General features: G+C 40.6%; 1 protein-coding gene across 2 annotated transcripts in view; it reads left to right on the top strand.

Annotated features, from left to right (window-relative positions):
* Positions 1 to 17,665, top strand: part of mafa (MAF bZIP transcription factor a) — a 64,918-nt gene that overhangs the window by 7,853 nt on the left and 39,400 nt on the right. Inside the window, exons 2-3 of one of the 2 annotated variants that reach the window (XR_015843257.1) lie at positions 31 to 96; positions 1,165 to 1,218. Coding sequence is in view for 1 of the 2 variants with exons in the window: in XM_088296886.1 (XP_088153012.1) it covers positions 31 to 58 (28 nt within the window). In the remaining variant the exon portion in view is untranslated. The remainder of the gene's footprint in view (positions 1 to 30; positions 97 to 1,164; positions 1,219 to 17,665) is intronic. The other variant, XM_088296886.1, reaches the window with a different exon arrangement.

The raw sequence follows: 17,665 nt of genomic DNA, 5'->3' as shown, positions 1-17,665 counted from the left end.
GTTTTTCTCCAATCTTATCTGCCTCTCTAGGTCATCCAGAAAATTCCTCCATCTGTGATTTCAAGCCCCATTCCTCCGCGCCCTTGGTTCCCTGAGGTAAAAAAAAAAAAAAAAATCTTTCGGTCAGCTTTTTTTTTTTGTACTTTCTATTCAATACAGAGTGTAGAGTCCTTAAAAAAATCTAGATATATTCTCCCAACTGAAACTGATATATTTTCCATGCTCAATTGTAATTTAAAATTTTAAATAACATTTAACTGACGAAAATTGAAAAATTCGTAAGGTGTCCCTTTAAAATCTCGCATGTGATAAACTGTTGCTAGAATATTTTAAACATATTGCACACAGTGTCTGTTCCGACTTGAATTCCATCCATATTTGTCATATATTCAAGTTGAAGTTAAGAGAATTTAAGAATATTTAATATGCAAATGAATGCACTCTAGGCAAAAGGAATTGAACATATTTTGTCGAAAATATTTTTTGCAACCAAAATATTTTTTAAAGCTAAATTGCCATTGTTATGCATACATTTTCAAATTTATTAAAAAAATAAATAAAAAATGATTTTTTTTATTATTATTATTTTTTTTTTTAAGAATTTGGTAAAAAAAAAAAACTCTCTCTATGTGGAAAAAATCCTGAAGGTACCCTCAAACTGCAAGTGTTAATATGACTGCACATTGTAAGGCTGTTTGGTCTTTTTTCATTTTTGAAATGTCTTGTATGTGGAGTGTACCGTTGTAGGACTCTTCTAGTCTTTTGTAATGAGTGTGCTTTGGTTTGTACATGCACGCACAAACCTAATAGATCAAATTTGAATTGTATTCAGTGAACACAATTCATGTGAATGCAAAAGAAAGGATGTGCAATTGAAAACGAGCAAAATTCCTGGAGAAATATACCTCCAAATATAACACAATTATTATGCACAAAAAGTAAGGACGTTTCTGTTTGGTAGATGATTTCTATGTTGCAAAAGTGCTTTTTGGGAATAAATCATACAGAGTTGGAAAGGCTGTTTGTTTCCCTTTTCATTAGTTTTGACATTTGTAAGGAACATGCATTTGTGGGAGGAGCAGTATGGCTGAGAATATAAATTGTGTATATTTCTTTTTTTTTAATCCCTCTGTCACTGCCAAACAGCTTATTTTCTATTGGTAGTGGCTGAAGTTTGAAGATTCTGGTACTTCTGGGATGCCACAATTGACTGTTAAGGTTAGTAGTCCAAACATGGTTTTAACATGGAGGCCAAGGTTCCATGCCATGGGTAGAGAAAATCTGTGGGAGCGGGAGTAGGTACATCAGACAAACTGTGTTGACAATTTGGTGACATTTAGAATGGTTTGGAAAATGGGACAAAGGTCACTCTCAAAATATTGACTTAGTTATGTCATTTCACATGAAATGAGCACGCAGGAACTATAGAGACTCAAGGATTTGGATGTAAGTAATCTTTCCATATTATGACCCTTTTAATGGTCCAATGTGGAGCTTAGCGTGTTCTACAATTTCATGCTAGCGTCAATGTCTCACCTCCTGGTTGAAACAAATAAGCACTGACATGACGCAACATTCAGTCATTAAAATGTCACTGATCCGCGGCGCACAAAATAGCAGCTGCTGTTGGAAATTAGGGTAGTGTGACTGCCTGAGATCAACTCACAGAGGCGTGAGAAGTCAAAAGCCAAATTGATTTCACTGAATGAAAGTTATAAGATTGTTAAAAGTCAAACCTTCAGGATACGCCTGCTCATACCAAATAACGGGTGGAAGAAGCTTTGTGTTTCAACGCTCGGACAGGCTTCACGCGTTGTATGTTGGGTTATTTACTTGATTGGGTCAAAGTGGGCCGTGTGGTGGATGATGAGTAGCTGGCCTTTCTCCAGCTCTACTTTACTTCAAAAGCGAGGTAGGACAAAAGCCATCAAGAGAGACAAGGACAAATCATGTACAGATGAAGTGTTTTAAGTCATCGCCCCCCCCCCCCCCCCCCCCTTCCACACGTCATCACTGTGAATTAGGCGCCCTCTGCTCGCAGATGAGGGTTGGGGAGTATAAACAATGCCAAAAGAACGGATGTTCAACAAATTAAAGTGGAAAACTATGAGGATGTCTATCTCAGCCGGCCTCGTAAATCTCTGCTCCCTGGCTGCGTCGGCGCTCGTTGCCGATGCGGCGCTCTTACCGCCTGCCAGCGGAGCGCAGCGTACGGTGTGGTCTGTTCTTAGCGCTCAAAACCATACAGGAGGTCCGGCTTTGTTTTATGCAAATTCAAGTATATAAGCAGAGGGGAGGGCCTATGAGCAGTCTGACCACGTAGCTCCAGGGGGACAAGCTGAGTGATGGAGATGGAGAGCCAGGTCTCGGTGTCCTTGCATACGGAAAGTGTGTCTGACTCCGGCCGGGATCACATATGTCACCAAAATCACTGAACCTTCTAAGCCAGGCAGGACTGTGAGTCAGTTAGATTTTCAGGGGATATCCTCAGATAAACCCACCAACTGGCCCGTATTTGTTATGAAAGTAGACACAGTAGACAAAGAAATGCTAGAGTTCAGAGTCCCATGAGAGCTGGGGACCCAGCATATGCTGACACAGATAAAACGCCAGGTGTGTGCGTGTGTATATATATTTATATATATATATTTATATGTATCAGTGTGTGAAAAAAAGGTGAGATTAATGCGTGCAAATATAGATTCCAGCCGGCTGCGGTGTGAACACATAAGCATTTTGCAAGGGGTAAACTCAAGCCGAACTGACGTCAACCAAATAGCTGCAGGGGTCCAATTGCTGCTTCATCTCACATCTGTTGTGCACTTCAACAGACCACAAAAGGCCAGCAGACATTAACGGCTAAATACATGATCACATTTACTCAATGATAATCAAATGTAAATCAATCTTTATACATATTATTCCTTCAAAAGCTTTTGGACAATTCGATGCTTCCAACTTCCACTTACTGCACAAAAAAAATCGTAAGGCATACTTAAATGAGTTTGGTGTGGAAAAGACACACAAGGCCGTGAATAGCCGATCAGAATCAGCCCTAGATCCATTTGACTGTGTTCTCTCCCACTACGGCGCAAACGCCATTTCGAACTGCGCCCGTCTACAAAAACACATCATATATTTTGATGAAGACTTGACAGATATGTTTATGACTCACAAGACAGGCAGACATTCTAATAGAGCAAATCACCATCAATATTTTTCTCTCAGCAAAATTTAATTGCGGCCGTTTTACTTTCTCACAAACTGATTTAATGAAGATGACCAGCCAATTAGACTTCTGCCGCCAATCGGCTGGAAAAAGCGCGATGAACAATGGCCCATCGTGTGCATGGCTTGCCCAGGTTTCCCTCTTCAAAACAATTATTTGTGTCCTTACGTCAGTGTTTTGCCCACCATAACAGTTGCTTCGTGTCAGTCACACATGCTCAGAGTTGCAAGTCGTTACAGACAGGCTCCTCTATCACAGCGAGGTCTATTTCTGGGTCCCAGGAAGTTGCTCTCTGCAATGGAGGGCAGGTGACATCGATCCAGATTGACCCTCTCGTGTGGAGGGGAAAATTAATGAGACAGACGAAGGTGCAGAGGCCTGAGAGAGACAGAAAGGGGGCACGCGGAAATACATAAACAACCTTCTGCTTGATTAATCCAAGCCTGGGTGTGATCCCTCCTTGCCACCTCCTTCTCCAGGTGGGAGGGAGAAACTGGACACTTCTCAGGAGGAGTTCACTATTTTTAGGCCCGAGACACTTGAAAGTTAAAAATAAAGACAACCGTGTACAGTGAGCAGTGTGCGTCACGACCACGTATCAGGCACACGTATCAGTGTGAGTTTTAAAAGAACCGAAAGGGGGGGTATGCATGGCTTCATTTGTATGTGAAGTGGTGCTAGATTTAGTGTAGCGTGTTTGGGCAGCGCTCCACTCTGCTAATTATTTCCCTGAGTTTTCAGCGACGAGAGCCTCGCTCACTCAGACAAGAGAGGCTCGGCTGTAAGTGCTTAGTCAGCCGACTCTGGGTTTGAGATACTGTTGGGTCTCTGGTGGAGTGTTAGGGAGGCGGAGCAGCCTGGGACTTGGGGAGAGGGCATCATCACCCATCAGTGAATGGGGAGGGGAGTAAAATGCTGCAGTTGGGGACATTTTTGTCTGTGCTGGCCAGATTTAGTTGGTTCCTATTGGAGAAGATCCGAAGAACTTGTTCTTATAGTACGAAAAAAGAAGCACTACCACTTTTGAAATTTTTAATACTTGAAAACAGTGATTTTATTTGCCATGAGTGAAGTAGCGATATGATCGCCTTTCTATATTTTATGTTATAATTTGAAAGTGAAAACTTGATGAGCACCGTACGGTGGTAGTGAACTCAACTCAACTCACAACAAGCAGCAGTTTGGAAAATAGTGAAACATTAAAAAAAAAAAAACGCTTCCACTCCACATAAGTTGGCTTTGAAGTCTGCTAGGTTAATGCTAATTAAAACTGGGAAATGACACAGACGGGTTAACGAATAGAATTTTTTGGGCAGTGTGAAAATGACTTAAATATTTGAACACAAACAGTGCAGCAACACATGTAGTCAGATGCTAAAACAATACTTTAAGGCATAATATACGTATCCCCTGTAAAACGTATTTCACTCTTCTTTGTGTCTGTGTGACTGTTTTATAAAATAAATTCCAATATTATAGAATGCTACTATCCTTATTAAAAATATATTTTTATTTTGTTGGAGAGATGTGAACGGATAAATGGCATTTCAAATCAATTCAATGGTGTGTTTACGAGCGTGGTCACGCAAAAGGAAAGAATCATATCTCAATGCACCACTCTAAAGGAATAACAAATCAAAGTCGCACATTCCGGACTGGTAAATAAACGAGCAGTCGCAAACGAACCAAGAAATTATTTGATCATAAAAAATGTATGTTTTTGGTCCAACATTGCATTTAACTGAAAGTAAGGCCTCTCAAAACCGCCTTCTAAATTCATTTAACTACTACAAATGTCATTTAATCACCTCGTCCAGCATGTTGTGTTCCTCCCGCTTAACAAACTTCCAACTTATTCCTTTCAATCCAAAAAAATCCCGTTTACCTCACTTCTGACTTGTGCTCCCCACATTGCACATGCTTGCCTATCCTCCCTCTCCCATGACACACACACGAACGCACGCAACCACGCAGTCACACCCACACACCTTCTCCACTTCCATTCTCCCCCTCGTTAGCTTGATGAATGGCTTCACTGCAGGGAAAGTGCTGATTTTCATCCCTCTGTCTGATTTCTGCTGGCTGTTATTAATTTCAAACACTCAGAGAAAAGCAAGCGAGTCGATAAATAAGGAAATGAACACACTTCATCCTGCCATGCCACAACATTCGCAGTCAGTCACCCGCTGCAGATGCCAGGCCTGCATTTAGAGAGTTCAGAGCTACGCTTCAATCACTACAGGCTTCGACGTTTTTTTTTTCTAAAAATCCAACATTAAAAAATATATTTTTGCTGCTTCCGCATACAATGTTTGCTTCTGGGGCAAAATAAAATAAAAAATAAAATAAATAAAATAAAAAAATAAAAAAGGAACAAAACCAATTGAAAAAAATAGAAACAGTTCAGCGGTTAATAAATGTATACATGGATGCAGAGATGAAGGAAATTGTCGGGTGGTGCAACGGCAACATGCCAACAGCCAGCAACCAAATGACATAAAAATGCCTGTTTGACTACATTGTCATCCGCAAAGTTGAAAGTGATTCGTCTTACGGCTGAAAATAAACAATAATTCCCTCAGCGATATTGCATGTTTTTTGCTGATGGAAAGAATGTTGCAGTTTTTCTCTGTATTAAAAAAAAAAAAAAACTAATTTAAATAAGCAAAGTTGGCCCAGGTACTAATACATCAAATATTATAAAAGTAAAAAGAAAATATGGTCTGTTGAGTGCCCAGTTAATAGACAGAGTCTTGAAAACATTAATACATATCATCATGGTTTATTATTCCCGAGGCAAGATGAAACAATCATAATAATAAACAGAGAATTCTTTGGAAGAGAAGAACATAAATATTAAATGAGCGGAGACCGACAAGGACGACGGAATGGAGAGAAATGAAAATGGGAAGAGGGGAGGCGAGGAAGGAGGCGTGGAAAAGGAATAAAAAGGTGGACGAAGCGAAAGTGTGGAAAGGAAAGAAAAGGAGCAGTGAGGAGAGAAAAGTGGAGTCGAAGGACGGGAATGAGGAAATGAGAAAAAAAAAAATGGAGTCGAGACCAGTTTGTAAGTGAAGCGGAGCCGGCAGGTCTGCTGCAAGAATCTTCGAGTGTTACCAGAACTATTGTGTTTACAATTTTATTGCCAACGTGTAATGCCGGGGCAGAAGATGTCAAGGGAAGAGGTGGGGGAGTAAATATTTGTATCGCTCAATTTCTCTCATTCTTCTGGTTAACCAGGCAAGGGAATGTTCACTTTGTGCTTTTATCAGTCTGGACAGTGTCACGCTGAAGAGAATATGTCTTTACAAGCCCAACGAGGAGGCGTACAAGTTAGGAGGGTGTATGGGATTTACACTGCCGCGTCATGTGAGGTTTAATCTGTGAAGAGACGCTACACCTTGATGTCTTTTGGGAGTCATTTTATATTTATTTGGAGACAATATTGCACTCAAAAGAAGTGACAGCCCATTTGTATGATACAAGCCATCCTAACTGCAACCATCTTAATTTCTTTTTCTCAGCGCATATGTGATGTGGTCATGATAAAAGGAGGGCGGCGGGAGCAATGAATTGCCAGTTGATGGTCTCTGGTATGCGAGTAGCGGACAGCAGTGTAGGATGACATTATCGGAAGTGACTGCATATTGATACCAAATGGAGGAAAAAAGGGAACAAACTGAATACATACGTCGCTCAATATGAACTCCCTGCTGCATGCATTACATCAATAACATCGGGCCAAAACATACTTAAAAAAAAAAAAAAAAAGACTCTGAACATATTCTCCATTTCAATCCCACCGGAGTAGTTCAATAAAAAATTGAACCGAGATTAATTTTGTTAAAAATAAATAAATAAATAAATACAAATAAATAAATAAATAATAAAAAAAAAAATCTCTCTACCTTCAGTGCATTTATTATGGAACCAATCATTTTGAAACATGTTCAAATGTTTACTTCAAGATTCAAGTGACCAGAGTGAATAAGGATTTTTTTTTCTAGATGCGAGCCACCGTTCGGACATTTTTTTTTGTTTTTGTTTTGAGTGTGAGCAAAAATTTGAGATAAAAGTCCTGTATAGTAGTAGTGAACGTAGCTAAACTCGGCAGTTTGGCAAAGAGTACAAAGATTTAAAAAAAAAAAAAAAAAAGAAAAAAAAAAGGTGATCAAGCTGATTATTTTCACTCCCATTTCAAGTATACCGCCAAACTAAAACTCCAATTTAAATATTTAAAACGACCACATAACATAACAAAACTCAAAGGCATGTATTCATTGTCTCTTTTGCAAAAAAAAAGAAAAGACAAATATTTCCGTAGCTTACTGACTTAGGTGTGAAACTCTTCTTTTTTTTATCTCTACAACTGTATTTCTTGCCCACAACTGGACAAGGCCCACAAACTCAAAAGAACAGCACAATGTCCATCGAATTGAAAAAAAAGTGTGGCAAAGACTACATTTCGTAGAATACATTTGAGCCTGAAGAGACGATATTTTGTTGCAGTAAACGGAGCAAATTTGTGAGTAAACCTTATGCTGAATAGTTTTCTCTCACATTTGACTGTTTCCTGGGACCAAATTTGGTTTGTTTGGAGCAAAATGCACTCTGCGAAATTTACTGTGTATGTGGATAGCCGCATTATATCCTTATACCAATAGCAAAGTGATCATAAATAAAATCCTAGCAAAAATGTAGAAACAGGAATAAAAAAAACAAAAAAAAACGCAATCCAACGACCAAAATCTAACATCCACGGCAGATGTATCAAGGGAATTGACGACTAACTTGGTCTCGGTGCTCTCATCTTGCGTTAGCCAATAAGTACTCATAGTGGTGCCATGACTTGATCCCTTGAATGACGATGAGATAGATATCAAACACAAATGCAATTCCAAGATTTGACGCACACATACAACCTCTCATTTCTCTCGCATGTCTCCTGATAGTACCCATAATAGAGCTCCTTCCCAGTGGCCCGCTGCAGTGGCAAACACTCACCTCCGATGGCTTTAATGAGATGTCGGTGCAGTTGGTGCGTGTGCGCAAGTGTGTGGGACTTGTTTGCCTGCTTGAGAAAGATGTTAGCCATCCTCATGGCCCTGTTTATCTCCACCCTTGTGTCGGGGTAGAGGGAGGTCAGCGGCAGGGCTGCCTGGATCCTTCTCCATTCCCACGGCTGCCGTCTCACAGGCACAGTGGCCACGGGAGGATGAAAAGACTTTCATTCACAGAGGAGAATGATTACACATGAGCACATCCTGGCCCATTCAAAGCAGCTTTAAGCCCAACATTTGGTGTAACTGACCTGAGCGCTACGGTTCATGGTGCGAGTGCGCTACACACCCACACAAACACGCCATATGACGTAGACGAGATGCTTTGGTCTCGTCGTCTTGTTCTTCTCTGCCTCGTCATTTACAGTAAAGCTTCGGTGTTTAAAGCTGATGTGCTGATTACACAACATAGGTAATAGACTTTGGGACTCACGCAAAGCGGAATTTCACAGTGTAGTCAGCATGGTATAGTAATATTCATAATTATTAATGAATAATGAATTATGAATGAGGATTTTTCTTGTCTACATGTGTTGCTTCACTGTTTGTGTTAAAATATCCATTGTGTAAACGGTTTAAAAAAAAAGGCAAAAAAGCAGTTTTTTTTAGCATTGTTATTGCATTTTGAATTGCTTGTTAGCTTTAAGCCAAATAAACCGAATTAAGGCCAAAAAAAAAAGATTTAATCCATCCATTATCAAAATTCAAAATTAAACATTACAGTCTAAGCAAGAATTAAATTTGAATAGAGAATTCCACAAAAGTCTTGTGAGATTATCAGCCACAATTGTTTCTTTCGCCTGTGATGCAAATTATTGTCATGTCCGGCGCAAACAAGCAATTCTGGCATCTTTTACCGTACGCATCATTTGTGAGGTTTGCTCCTTGCAACCGACACCAGAGAGCGAGGGCAACTTTCCAGTAAACAGAAGGCCCACGTCGTGACACGAGAAGGACACCGTGCCTTTACCATAGACAACACTGTCACATATGGAGCGGTCAAGGTCGTACACACACACACGCACACGCACCCCCCCCCACACACACACCCCCACACATGCATACAAATAATTAATAGGCAGTAAATGTATTATTATATCACAATTTCTAATATTTTAAAGAAAAAAAATTGTCTTGGATAAAAAAATCCAGCCTGTTCCTTCCCTTTTCCAAATTCAGTTCTTCAAGTCATTTTATACTATAGCAATCACAAAGCCTCTGTGAGATGACACACCTTGGCAGCATCTTGCACTTGCACTGCATGTGCTGTAAATAGCCAGAGAGCGCCGAGCATCTCTGCTGTGTTTGGACCTATTTTAGAGCTGACACAGGAAACACGGCCATCCTGACAGTCACCCTGCCAACCGGTACTGCACACAGCAGCCCCGGAACCTTCTGTCACGCGTGCGTACGTACACGTAGTCACACAAACGCAGACTATTTTCATATGGCATTTATTAACTTTTCCAGCGCAGCATTCGACTAGCAGACTTCTTCCCGAGATCACTTATTTTGGTGCATCGTCTCTGGTTTCACAATTCTCCTTCGTTATTCCAAAAACATTCACAGGAAAGACAAGCACCCCGCGGTGCCACCCGGTGTCCACCACACATCCCCCATCTTGTCTTCTTTACCCCCCCCCCAAAAAAAAACAAAAAAAAAACATGCAGTTCCAGTGTGATTTTACATCCGAGACAGCTTAAAAAGAAGCATACTATTTGTGTCGAAAGCATCTGCATAGTAAGCAAAAGGTAAGCAAAGGTTCACTTGAGCAGAGAGCTCAATTACTCACAACACTGATTTCTGCTTTTAGCTGCTCGGGACAGCTGGAGGGCTCGTGCTGAACGGACAGTTCATTTGGATCTAATTGAATTATTGTTTCTTTTACCGGTCTGTATTTTCGGTGCGAGTCGATTATTCATTAACCCGCTAAACATTTTTGCTCAAATGAAGTGAAGCTGCACGAGTGGGCTCATTTGAGTATAAAGACATAAACACGGCTTCAAACACCTTCTCGGCAGCCTCTCATATTTGAGCTGGAAGATAAATGTTGCAGACTTCTTCGGCTTCCCTGTGTGTAATTACGTGCGCTTTTACTGCCTGCCTAACAGTCGGAAATGATCTCCTGGAAATGAACTCCAATTAATTGTGACACTTTGCAGGCACATGAATGTGCAGAAACATTGTAATGACACTTAATGGGAAATTGGCTCCAGTTGAAATATTTAATCAACTCGATTGTGTGTTCAAACTACTCTACCTTGGATGATTGTGACGGCTTAATCCTGTAATACGGAACCTTGCACAAAAAAAAGAAAAAAAAAAGTAAAAGTACATAGATTAGTGCACAATTGCTTTGAAATAAAAGACACGTTAAATGTTTTGCAGATTTTTTTTTTTTTTTTTTAAATAGGAAAGACTATAAAAGGAAACAAAAAGCGACCTTTAGGTCTTTTAGGGTCAGTGACATACTGTGTCATGCCGCGGCTGATATCTTTTGTTGCACACATTTTGATGAGCTGGCACTTTTGCAGAATAGCACCTTTTGTTCTGCGAGGACCGAGCATTATGGCAGAATCTCTGAAAGCCAGATTTATTGTCCAAACATGGCCCATTCATGCTTTACGCTTTTCTATTTTCTAATAGACGCAATGTCCTTAAATGGTCTATTTGTGCCAAGGTTCAAGAATCAAGCACTGATTTATTTTTTTATTTATTATTTTACAACTTCAAACAAATTAATTAATACTTCACCCTGAATGCTGCTCTATCATCCGTGAATAAATTAGCGCTCCGAGCACCTTAAAGGTAGAAAAGAGCTTTTCAAGTGAAAGCCCATTTGTCATTTGCAGGCCCGTTCTGCAATCACCACTTGAACCCCTTTAAAGTTCAAATTTTCCGAAATTTTAATCGCATGTTTGTATTCCTTCAACAATCTTTTATTTAAACAGATAATCAGCTACTAGAAGCCCCCAGCAGTCCCCAAACCGGTACCTCGTCTCGCCTCCAGGCCTTTGCCCGTGTCTTTCAAAAACAACAAAAAGGGAAAAAAAAAAAAAAAAAAAAAAAAAACGGAAACTCCTCCAGAAATTATCACTCCTTTTTGCAGACAGTGCAGAAAAGGATTACCCTGCAGTGCTTCACTTCCAACTATCTTAAAATACTTTCCTCTAGTAAAACAACTCCAGAGGAGGCGGTGCATCCCTCGCGTGCTCGACCTAATCTGCATGAATTCTTCCGCGCTTCTTCCTTGTATTTGGGTACGTCGCTACCAAACGGCGTGAAGGACCGTGAATGGCAAAGGAATCTATTTCACATACAGATGCACAAGGCTTGGCGTACAGAAATAGGATATAGAGCAAGGAACTGATGTGTTTTCAATAGCACTCTTGTTATGTTTTTTTTGCAGTTTACCGCACTTGTGCACTGACTAGTTTTATTTGTTTCACTGCTTCATCATTATTTTGTTGCTTGCTGTATTTTTTTTTTTTAACATATTCATTCATCCTAGTTTTCGTTCCTGCTCCCTTTCATTCACCACATATCGGAGTTATTCCCAATTGTCTTGCTACGTCATTGTCTAATCCAGGCGTGGGCAAACTATGGCCCGGGGGCCACATGCGGCCCGTTAAACGTTTTAATCCGGCCTGTCGAACTTGAAAAAAATTAAATGAATAAACCTTGTTAATGTTTTCTTTTCTAAATACTGTGGTTTTTCAAATACATATATATTGTTGTAATGCTTTTGTTCACTTTTATTTCAAATTAAAAATGTTTTTTTTCTCCGATGAGGTGAGTTTCCCAAAGCGCACCATCCACATGCTCCTCAAATGTCAAATTTTAGGTACTCGGCCTCCTATTTTTTTTTTCGCTGTGTTTTAGCTCACTCTATGGATGACAGACAGCTTTACAACAGCAATCCTTTCTTCCAGGCATCCAAATTGTTCTCAAAGAGAAATGGGAACTAGCAGTTGAAATTAATGTAACAGATCACATTTGAACCTAAAAACAAAATCCACATTCAACATGTTAAATGTGATGGGGGGTTTGATAAGCGATGTTTTGTCGAAACGTGTGTGTGCTTGAGCGAAGGAGTGTGGTTGAGCGTTGCGCTGAGAAAATGTTATTACATAAATGGACTATACAAGACAAAGACGTTGATATTATCATAATTAAAAGTGAACAGCACCATATGGCGAGGGAGAGGAAGCGCTCATAAACAATCAAACTGAAAGCCTCTCAGTGAACACAAGTACATGAAACGCTCATTTTTCAACCACGACAAGTGTGAGACTGTGATCATATGCCTTGAATAAGCGCAGCGCAGGTGTCATTGCTGGGCGGCCGGATGTTTGGGTAGCAAATGCACTCGCGCCCATGGGCGTGTTCGTATTAAAAGATGCGGTGAGATGCTTTACCGCTGCTCTCGGAGCTTGATGGTCGGCACCGAAATGTGCTCTGCTATCAGCTACATTAAAATAGCAGCTTGGAATTAATTGTGACGGTACGCTGTTAACCACCGTGTCACCTCAAAAAGCCTCTCTGCTCGCATAGATATTCCTCTTGCATGCCATCAGGTTTGAATCGTCAGTCCAAAAGCAGTTAACGCAGGTGATTTTTGGCATTTTGCTGATTATCGGCATCAGCCTTTTTTTTTTTTTCTGCAGCTCTCTCTCACTCTCCCACTCTCTCTCTCACTGCATTTAAAATAAGTCATGTTTGGAGTTTTTATCTTACAATATTTTGGCACCATTGTACTATTTTTTTCAACAAATGAATATGGGCTTTAAATATTGGTTATCGGCCTCCATGTCCACCAATAATCGGTATCGGCTCTGAAAAAAGTGAGTTAGTCGCCATTTCTTCTTTTAATTTCCCAACACACTGACAGAATTGATTAAGATCTAATGGTACGCTGCTATCAACTTTGAAAAGGACAGACGAGACTTAGATTTAAAACGTTGATCCTCTGGAACATTGCTTTAAAAGAGATGATTGAGATGTTTCCAAAGCCCCAAAATACCTTTGCGCCCATTTTATGCATCATTTACATTTCAGTGCATAGTACGCTTTGGATAATTGAAATCAGGCCCACGTCTATACGGCTCAATAACTCCTCTTTTCTCTCATTTCATATAGGATGGTGCGTGTCTTGGACCAGCGATGGTGCTGCAGGTCCAGAAATAGTAGAGTCACGTGGCTGCTCAGTGGGATCTGTTCCCCTGGCAGGAAGCTGTTATATGGTTACAGTTATTTCTGTTGTATGTCTGGGGATAGTTTTTACTGCGCTCCAGAGGATCAATATGTGTCATAAAAAGACTGCGTCACCCGTTGCTCTCCTTATGCAGGACAACAAGGATGTGTGTGTACGTGTGTAGGTTAAGGAGGTGTGCGTGTGTGTACATTTCTGACTGCGTGCATGCATAAATAAGTGCACACCGGCATGGGAGAGCAGGGACCTTTGTGTAAGTACTGACAGTGCATATTGAGGTTTGTTAACATGTGCTTGTTCTTGGGGTGAATTCTATGGATCGGAAGATCTTCAACATGAGAGGAAATGAGTCAGAGTGTGATAGGTGAGCTGATTTGAGAGGTGTCAAAATATTTAGGGCGCATCTTCATTTTTGTCTTGTTTACCGTGAGTGGGATTTTTGCAGACAGCCTACGCCGGGCATCCCGGCGGACTGAGCGCGTTTTCTATTCCACGTCCCCGGCGCGCCTGACAATTTGGTGACAAAAAGCAGACTAGAATTTTAGACCAGCTCCAAGCTGGTCTAAGTTGTGGCACAGGTGCTGTAACGTGATTTTGTTGAATTTGATCTAAATCGCAGTTAGACAGATTAAGTGCTCTGTCGTCGTATTTCAGTCAACTGCGTGCATCAAAGCCTCTGAATCATTAAGGACATCAATTAATTGAATTATTATGATGTTATAATTATATGTATGCTTTCGCACGTGGTTATATAGTTCAAGTATAATTCAAAACAAATCTCTCTCTTGAGTCACTTTACAAGGTCATTTTTAAATAAAGGTAGTTAAATAAACATGAATAAAATCCCATGTGGTAACTTCTTCACCCTCATGAACCTTCAACTTTGCACCTGTCCGTAAACGCAACAAAGCTCAAACATCCCTTTCGAAATAGCCAAAACAATTATATCACGTTTTTATTCAGGCAGCAAAAACACTGAATTGATGACACACTATGCTGGATCATGCAATTGACTTTTTATGCCTCGATTGCTTCAAATCTATGACTACACTGATATCAAACGTTATACTGATCAAGATATCAAGAATGTATCACTTGCTGAATCAATTTAGCACGCCTTCCGAATTTCATAGCACGTTTGCAGAGTGCCTTTGCTATATATGCCACCAAAGTTGCAGTCAAGGCCTGGGGACTCCCAGATGAGGTCTTGTAACAGCACAGGCAACGGAAGCTGGCTTCCAGCTAATTGGTTCCTGTGTTAGCAACACGGGGATGGTGTCAGAGTCAGCACTTTCCCTCTCTTTCCTTTTCCCTCTCAGTCTTGCCACCTCCTCTGCCAACCACAGATGCTTTAGGTCTGACATCCCTTAATGACGCACGTCCCGAGCTCGTATGTTCATAGCTGCGAGTGGACGTGTTGACAAAGAGCGGTATTACCTCCAAGGTAAAACGTAATACATTCCGGGGAAGCTTGGGTCATATTTTGAAACTTGTTTTGTGCTACTTTAGAGATGTTTTCCTTCAACATTTTCCACAAAGGAGTAAAATGCACTAGATATAAATAGCGTATTGTATTATACTATTTTTTCCACATGACTACTAACAGCATCACGAGGGCCTTTGTAGTGTCTGAACCCGCCAACAAAAGCCTCCAGCACCAGAACTGCAGTTGAAGGTCACAATGAAAGTGTGTTCAAATTGACCCTCCTCCTTCAAATACACACCACCTGATGACCACAATGACAGAGAAGGTAGACCGTCGCTGGTAATCACAGGTTGTGGGGGTAATACATGTGCAGCTGACTGCAATATACTCGACTGTTCCTGCTCGCTTTCGTCTTTTCCAACTACGGAAAAAGGAGAATGTGAAGTGTTATCCCACTGTGACGAGAGTGGACCTGAAGAGAGCAGACTTTTCCTGCTCTGATCGCAGAGCAGACGTCTGTCAGACTGCAGGCTGCTGTTGCGTGTTTATCATGGCAGGATGTCCTTTCACAAACAGCCTCAAATTTATGAGGCTTGAGCTCCCCCATAAACTTTATCAACACTCTCTTGGCTTTGACAGAAGACACATGGCTGGGCTGTATTTTCTTGACAGTTTGGATGCTGGGGTGATTTGTGGACAATCTGAATGAACATTTGATTCAGCGCAGTTTATTGTGGTCAAGGATCACTGAAACATCACTACTTAGTTTTGCCTCTTGCGATGTTTAAAGAGCCTTGAAGGAAGGTCAGAGTGGGCATTGCTATATTTTTACATAAGGTTTTGTTTTTTTCATTCAGTGAGGTGACTTTGGGGCAGTAATGATCATTTTTTTGGTGTTGTGGACAGTGCATTCATAATGACGCAACGGTCGTACAATGCTATATTAACAAAAAACATATCTTGGGGCCCCTTAACTCATTCACTCATTCAGCCAAGTGAAAAAAAAAAAAAGAAAAATTGACGTCTTAAGCCGTCAATGGCAGTCAATGAGTGAAGTAGTTTTTTTCACGTCTGACAATTTCAAGGTGTGCAGATCCTCCCATCCAGATTTCTGGCTAGGGCTGAGACGATAATTCAATATCAATATGTATCATGATAGTCACGTGATCAATATTAATAGAAAATGTCTGATAAAATGTTCGATAGAAAAAAACGAGAACTCATACTACGACCGCATTGAGTGTGTCGTAATCCGATTAACTCGATTAAACACTTCTGGATGGAGACGTGGAGTACAAGTAAAGGAGTTCCCTGTGTCAATGTGCTAGCGCCAGGGCTAGCCATGTCCGACGCTCGGCATCCCACTCATAAATCAAAATAAAAATATGAATCAACTATGGCAATGTCCCGTCATTCACTTCAAAGAAGTGACCAATGATAATCGTTCATGACCGACACATCACTAGTGAGAAGAAAGTAAACAGTGTATATAAAAGTTACTAAAAGTGAAGTAAGGCTCTGCAGAGACCTATGTGATTATTTAGCAAATTGGATTACGCAATAATTTTGTATCGTCGTAAACACCTTTTACATTACCCATGTGAGATTATCAAGTTCCATCTGCAATATAAATTACGTTTGCATCATAAAGCTGTCGCTAAAGACTGCTTTATTGTTTTTATGCTTTACAATTAAAATGGTTTAACCTTGTATGACCTTTAACTCATTTACTGCCATTGACGGCTAAAGACGTCAAAGATCCATTTAAATTTTTTTTATTTTATTTTATTTATTTTTTTACTCGGCTGGTAGTGAATGAGTTAAGCATCTTAAATTTAAATTATAAACGATTGACAAATCGGATATCGAACCCCATCTTGGATCAAACAGATCGCCTTCTCATGTATACATGAGTGTTGTGACCTCTAATGTGTGTGCACTGTGAGCTTTGTGTGTCGTGCGCTCACACTCCAACCTGACGACTCCACTGCTGACCTCCTCCATGAGGAGGACAGCTCAGGCTCGGCCTCCTGGCTGCCCCACTACATTAAACATTGATGGACCTTAAAGCGAAGGCTAGAGCCTGTCTCGCACTGTGGTCTGGCTAGAGCCAAGTCTCTCCTCTGGTTGCAAGTGATCTCTTTTTTTTTTAAAAACTGAATTCCCTTGTTGGGATGATTTTGCCTTGTCCTGCTGTGGTGGTTATTTACATACGGCCAATAAGAAGCTGCCTGCAGTTCATTGAGACGCATCAAAATTACAAAAACGGGAGCGATAAGAGGGTGCTGTTGCTGCCTGGGGCCCGTTTCACAGCAGTTAAGACGTGGCTTCCTGGAAACGACTCGATGTGTTCGATTCCTGTATTTGCATCACCGTCAATGTGAGGCACATTTATGTTCTGCATTATGACTCTGACCACACGGCTCGGCTGCATGAAAGGAAGTGGTAGGAGACACCAATACTTTCCTTCCTTTATCAGTGCGTATGCCGGTGTAAGTGTGCGCGTGTATGTTCCACTATTGCTGCCCGATAACCGAGCATGATCATTTTTCTGTCATTTTGCTTTTTTTGAAACGTGTCATGTGTTTAATAAACGCAAACCTGTTAGGTGTCAAAATAAATTATTTGTAATATTTAATTATGCCGAATCAAAATCAGTAGTAAATCAATTATGAAAATATTTGTGGAGTGATCTAAGTTGCTACAAAATTAGCGTAAACTCACATTAAAAGGTTGAG

This window comes from Idiotropiscis lumnitzeri, chromosome 5 (assembly GCF_059441095.1).
Source record: "Idiotropiscis lumnitzeri isolate Australia: NSW breed Sydney's pygmy pipehorse chromosome 5, RoL_Ilum_1.0, whole genome shotgun sequence".
Classification (NCBI taxonomy): domain Eukaryota; kingdom Metazoa; phylum Chordata; class Actinopteri; order Syngnathiformes; family Syngnathidae; genus Idiotropiscis; species Idiotropiscis lumnitzeri.
This window is presented reverse-complemented; position numbering and strand designations above follow the sequence as displayed.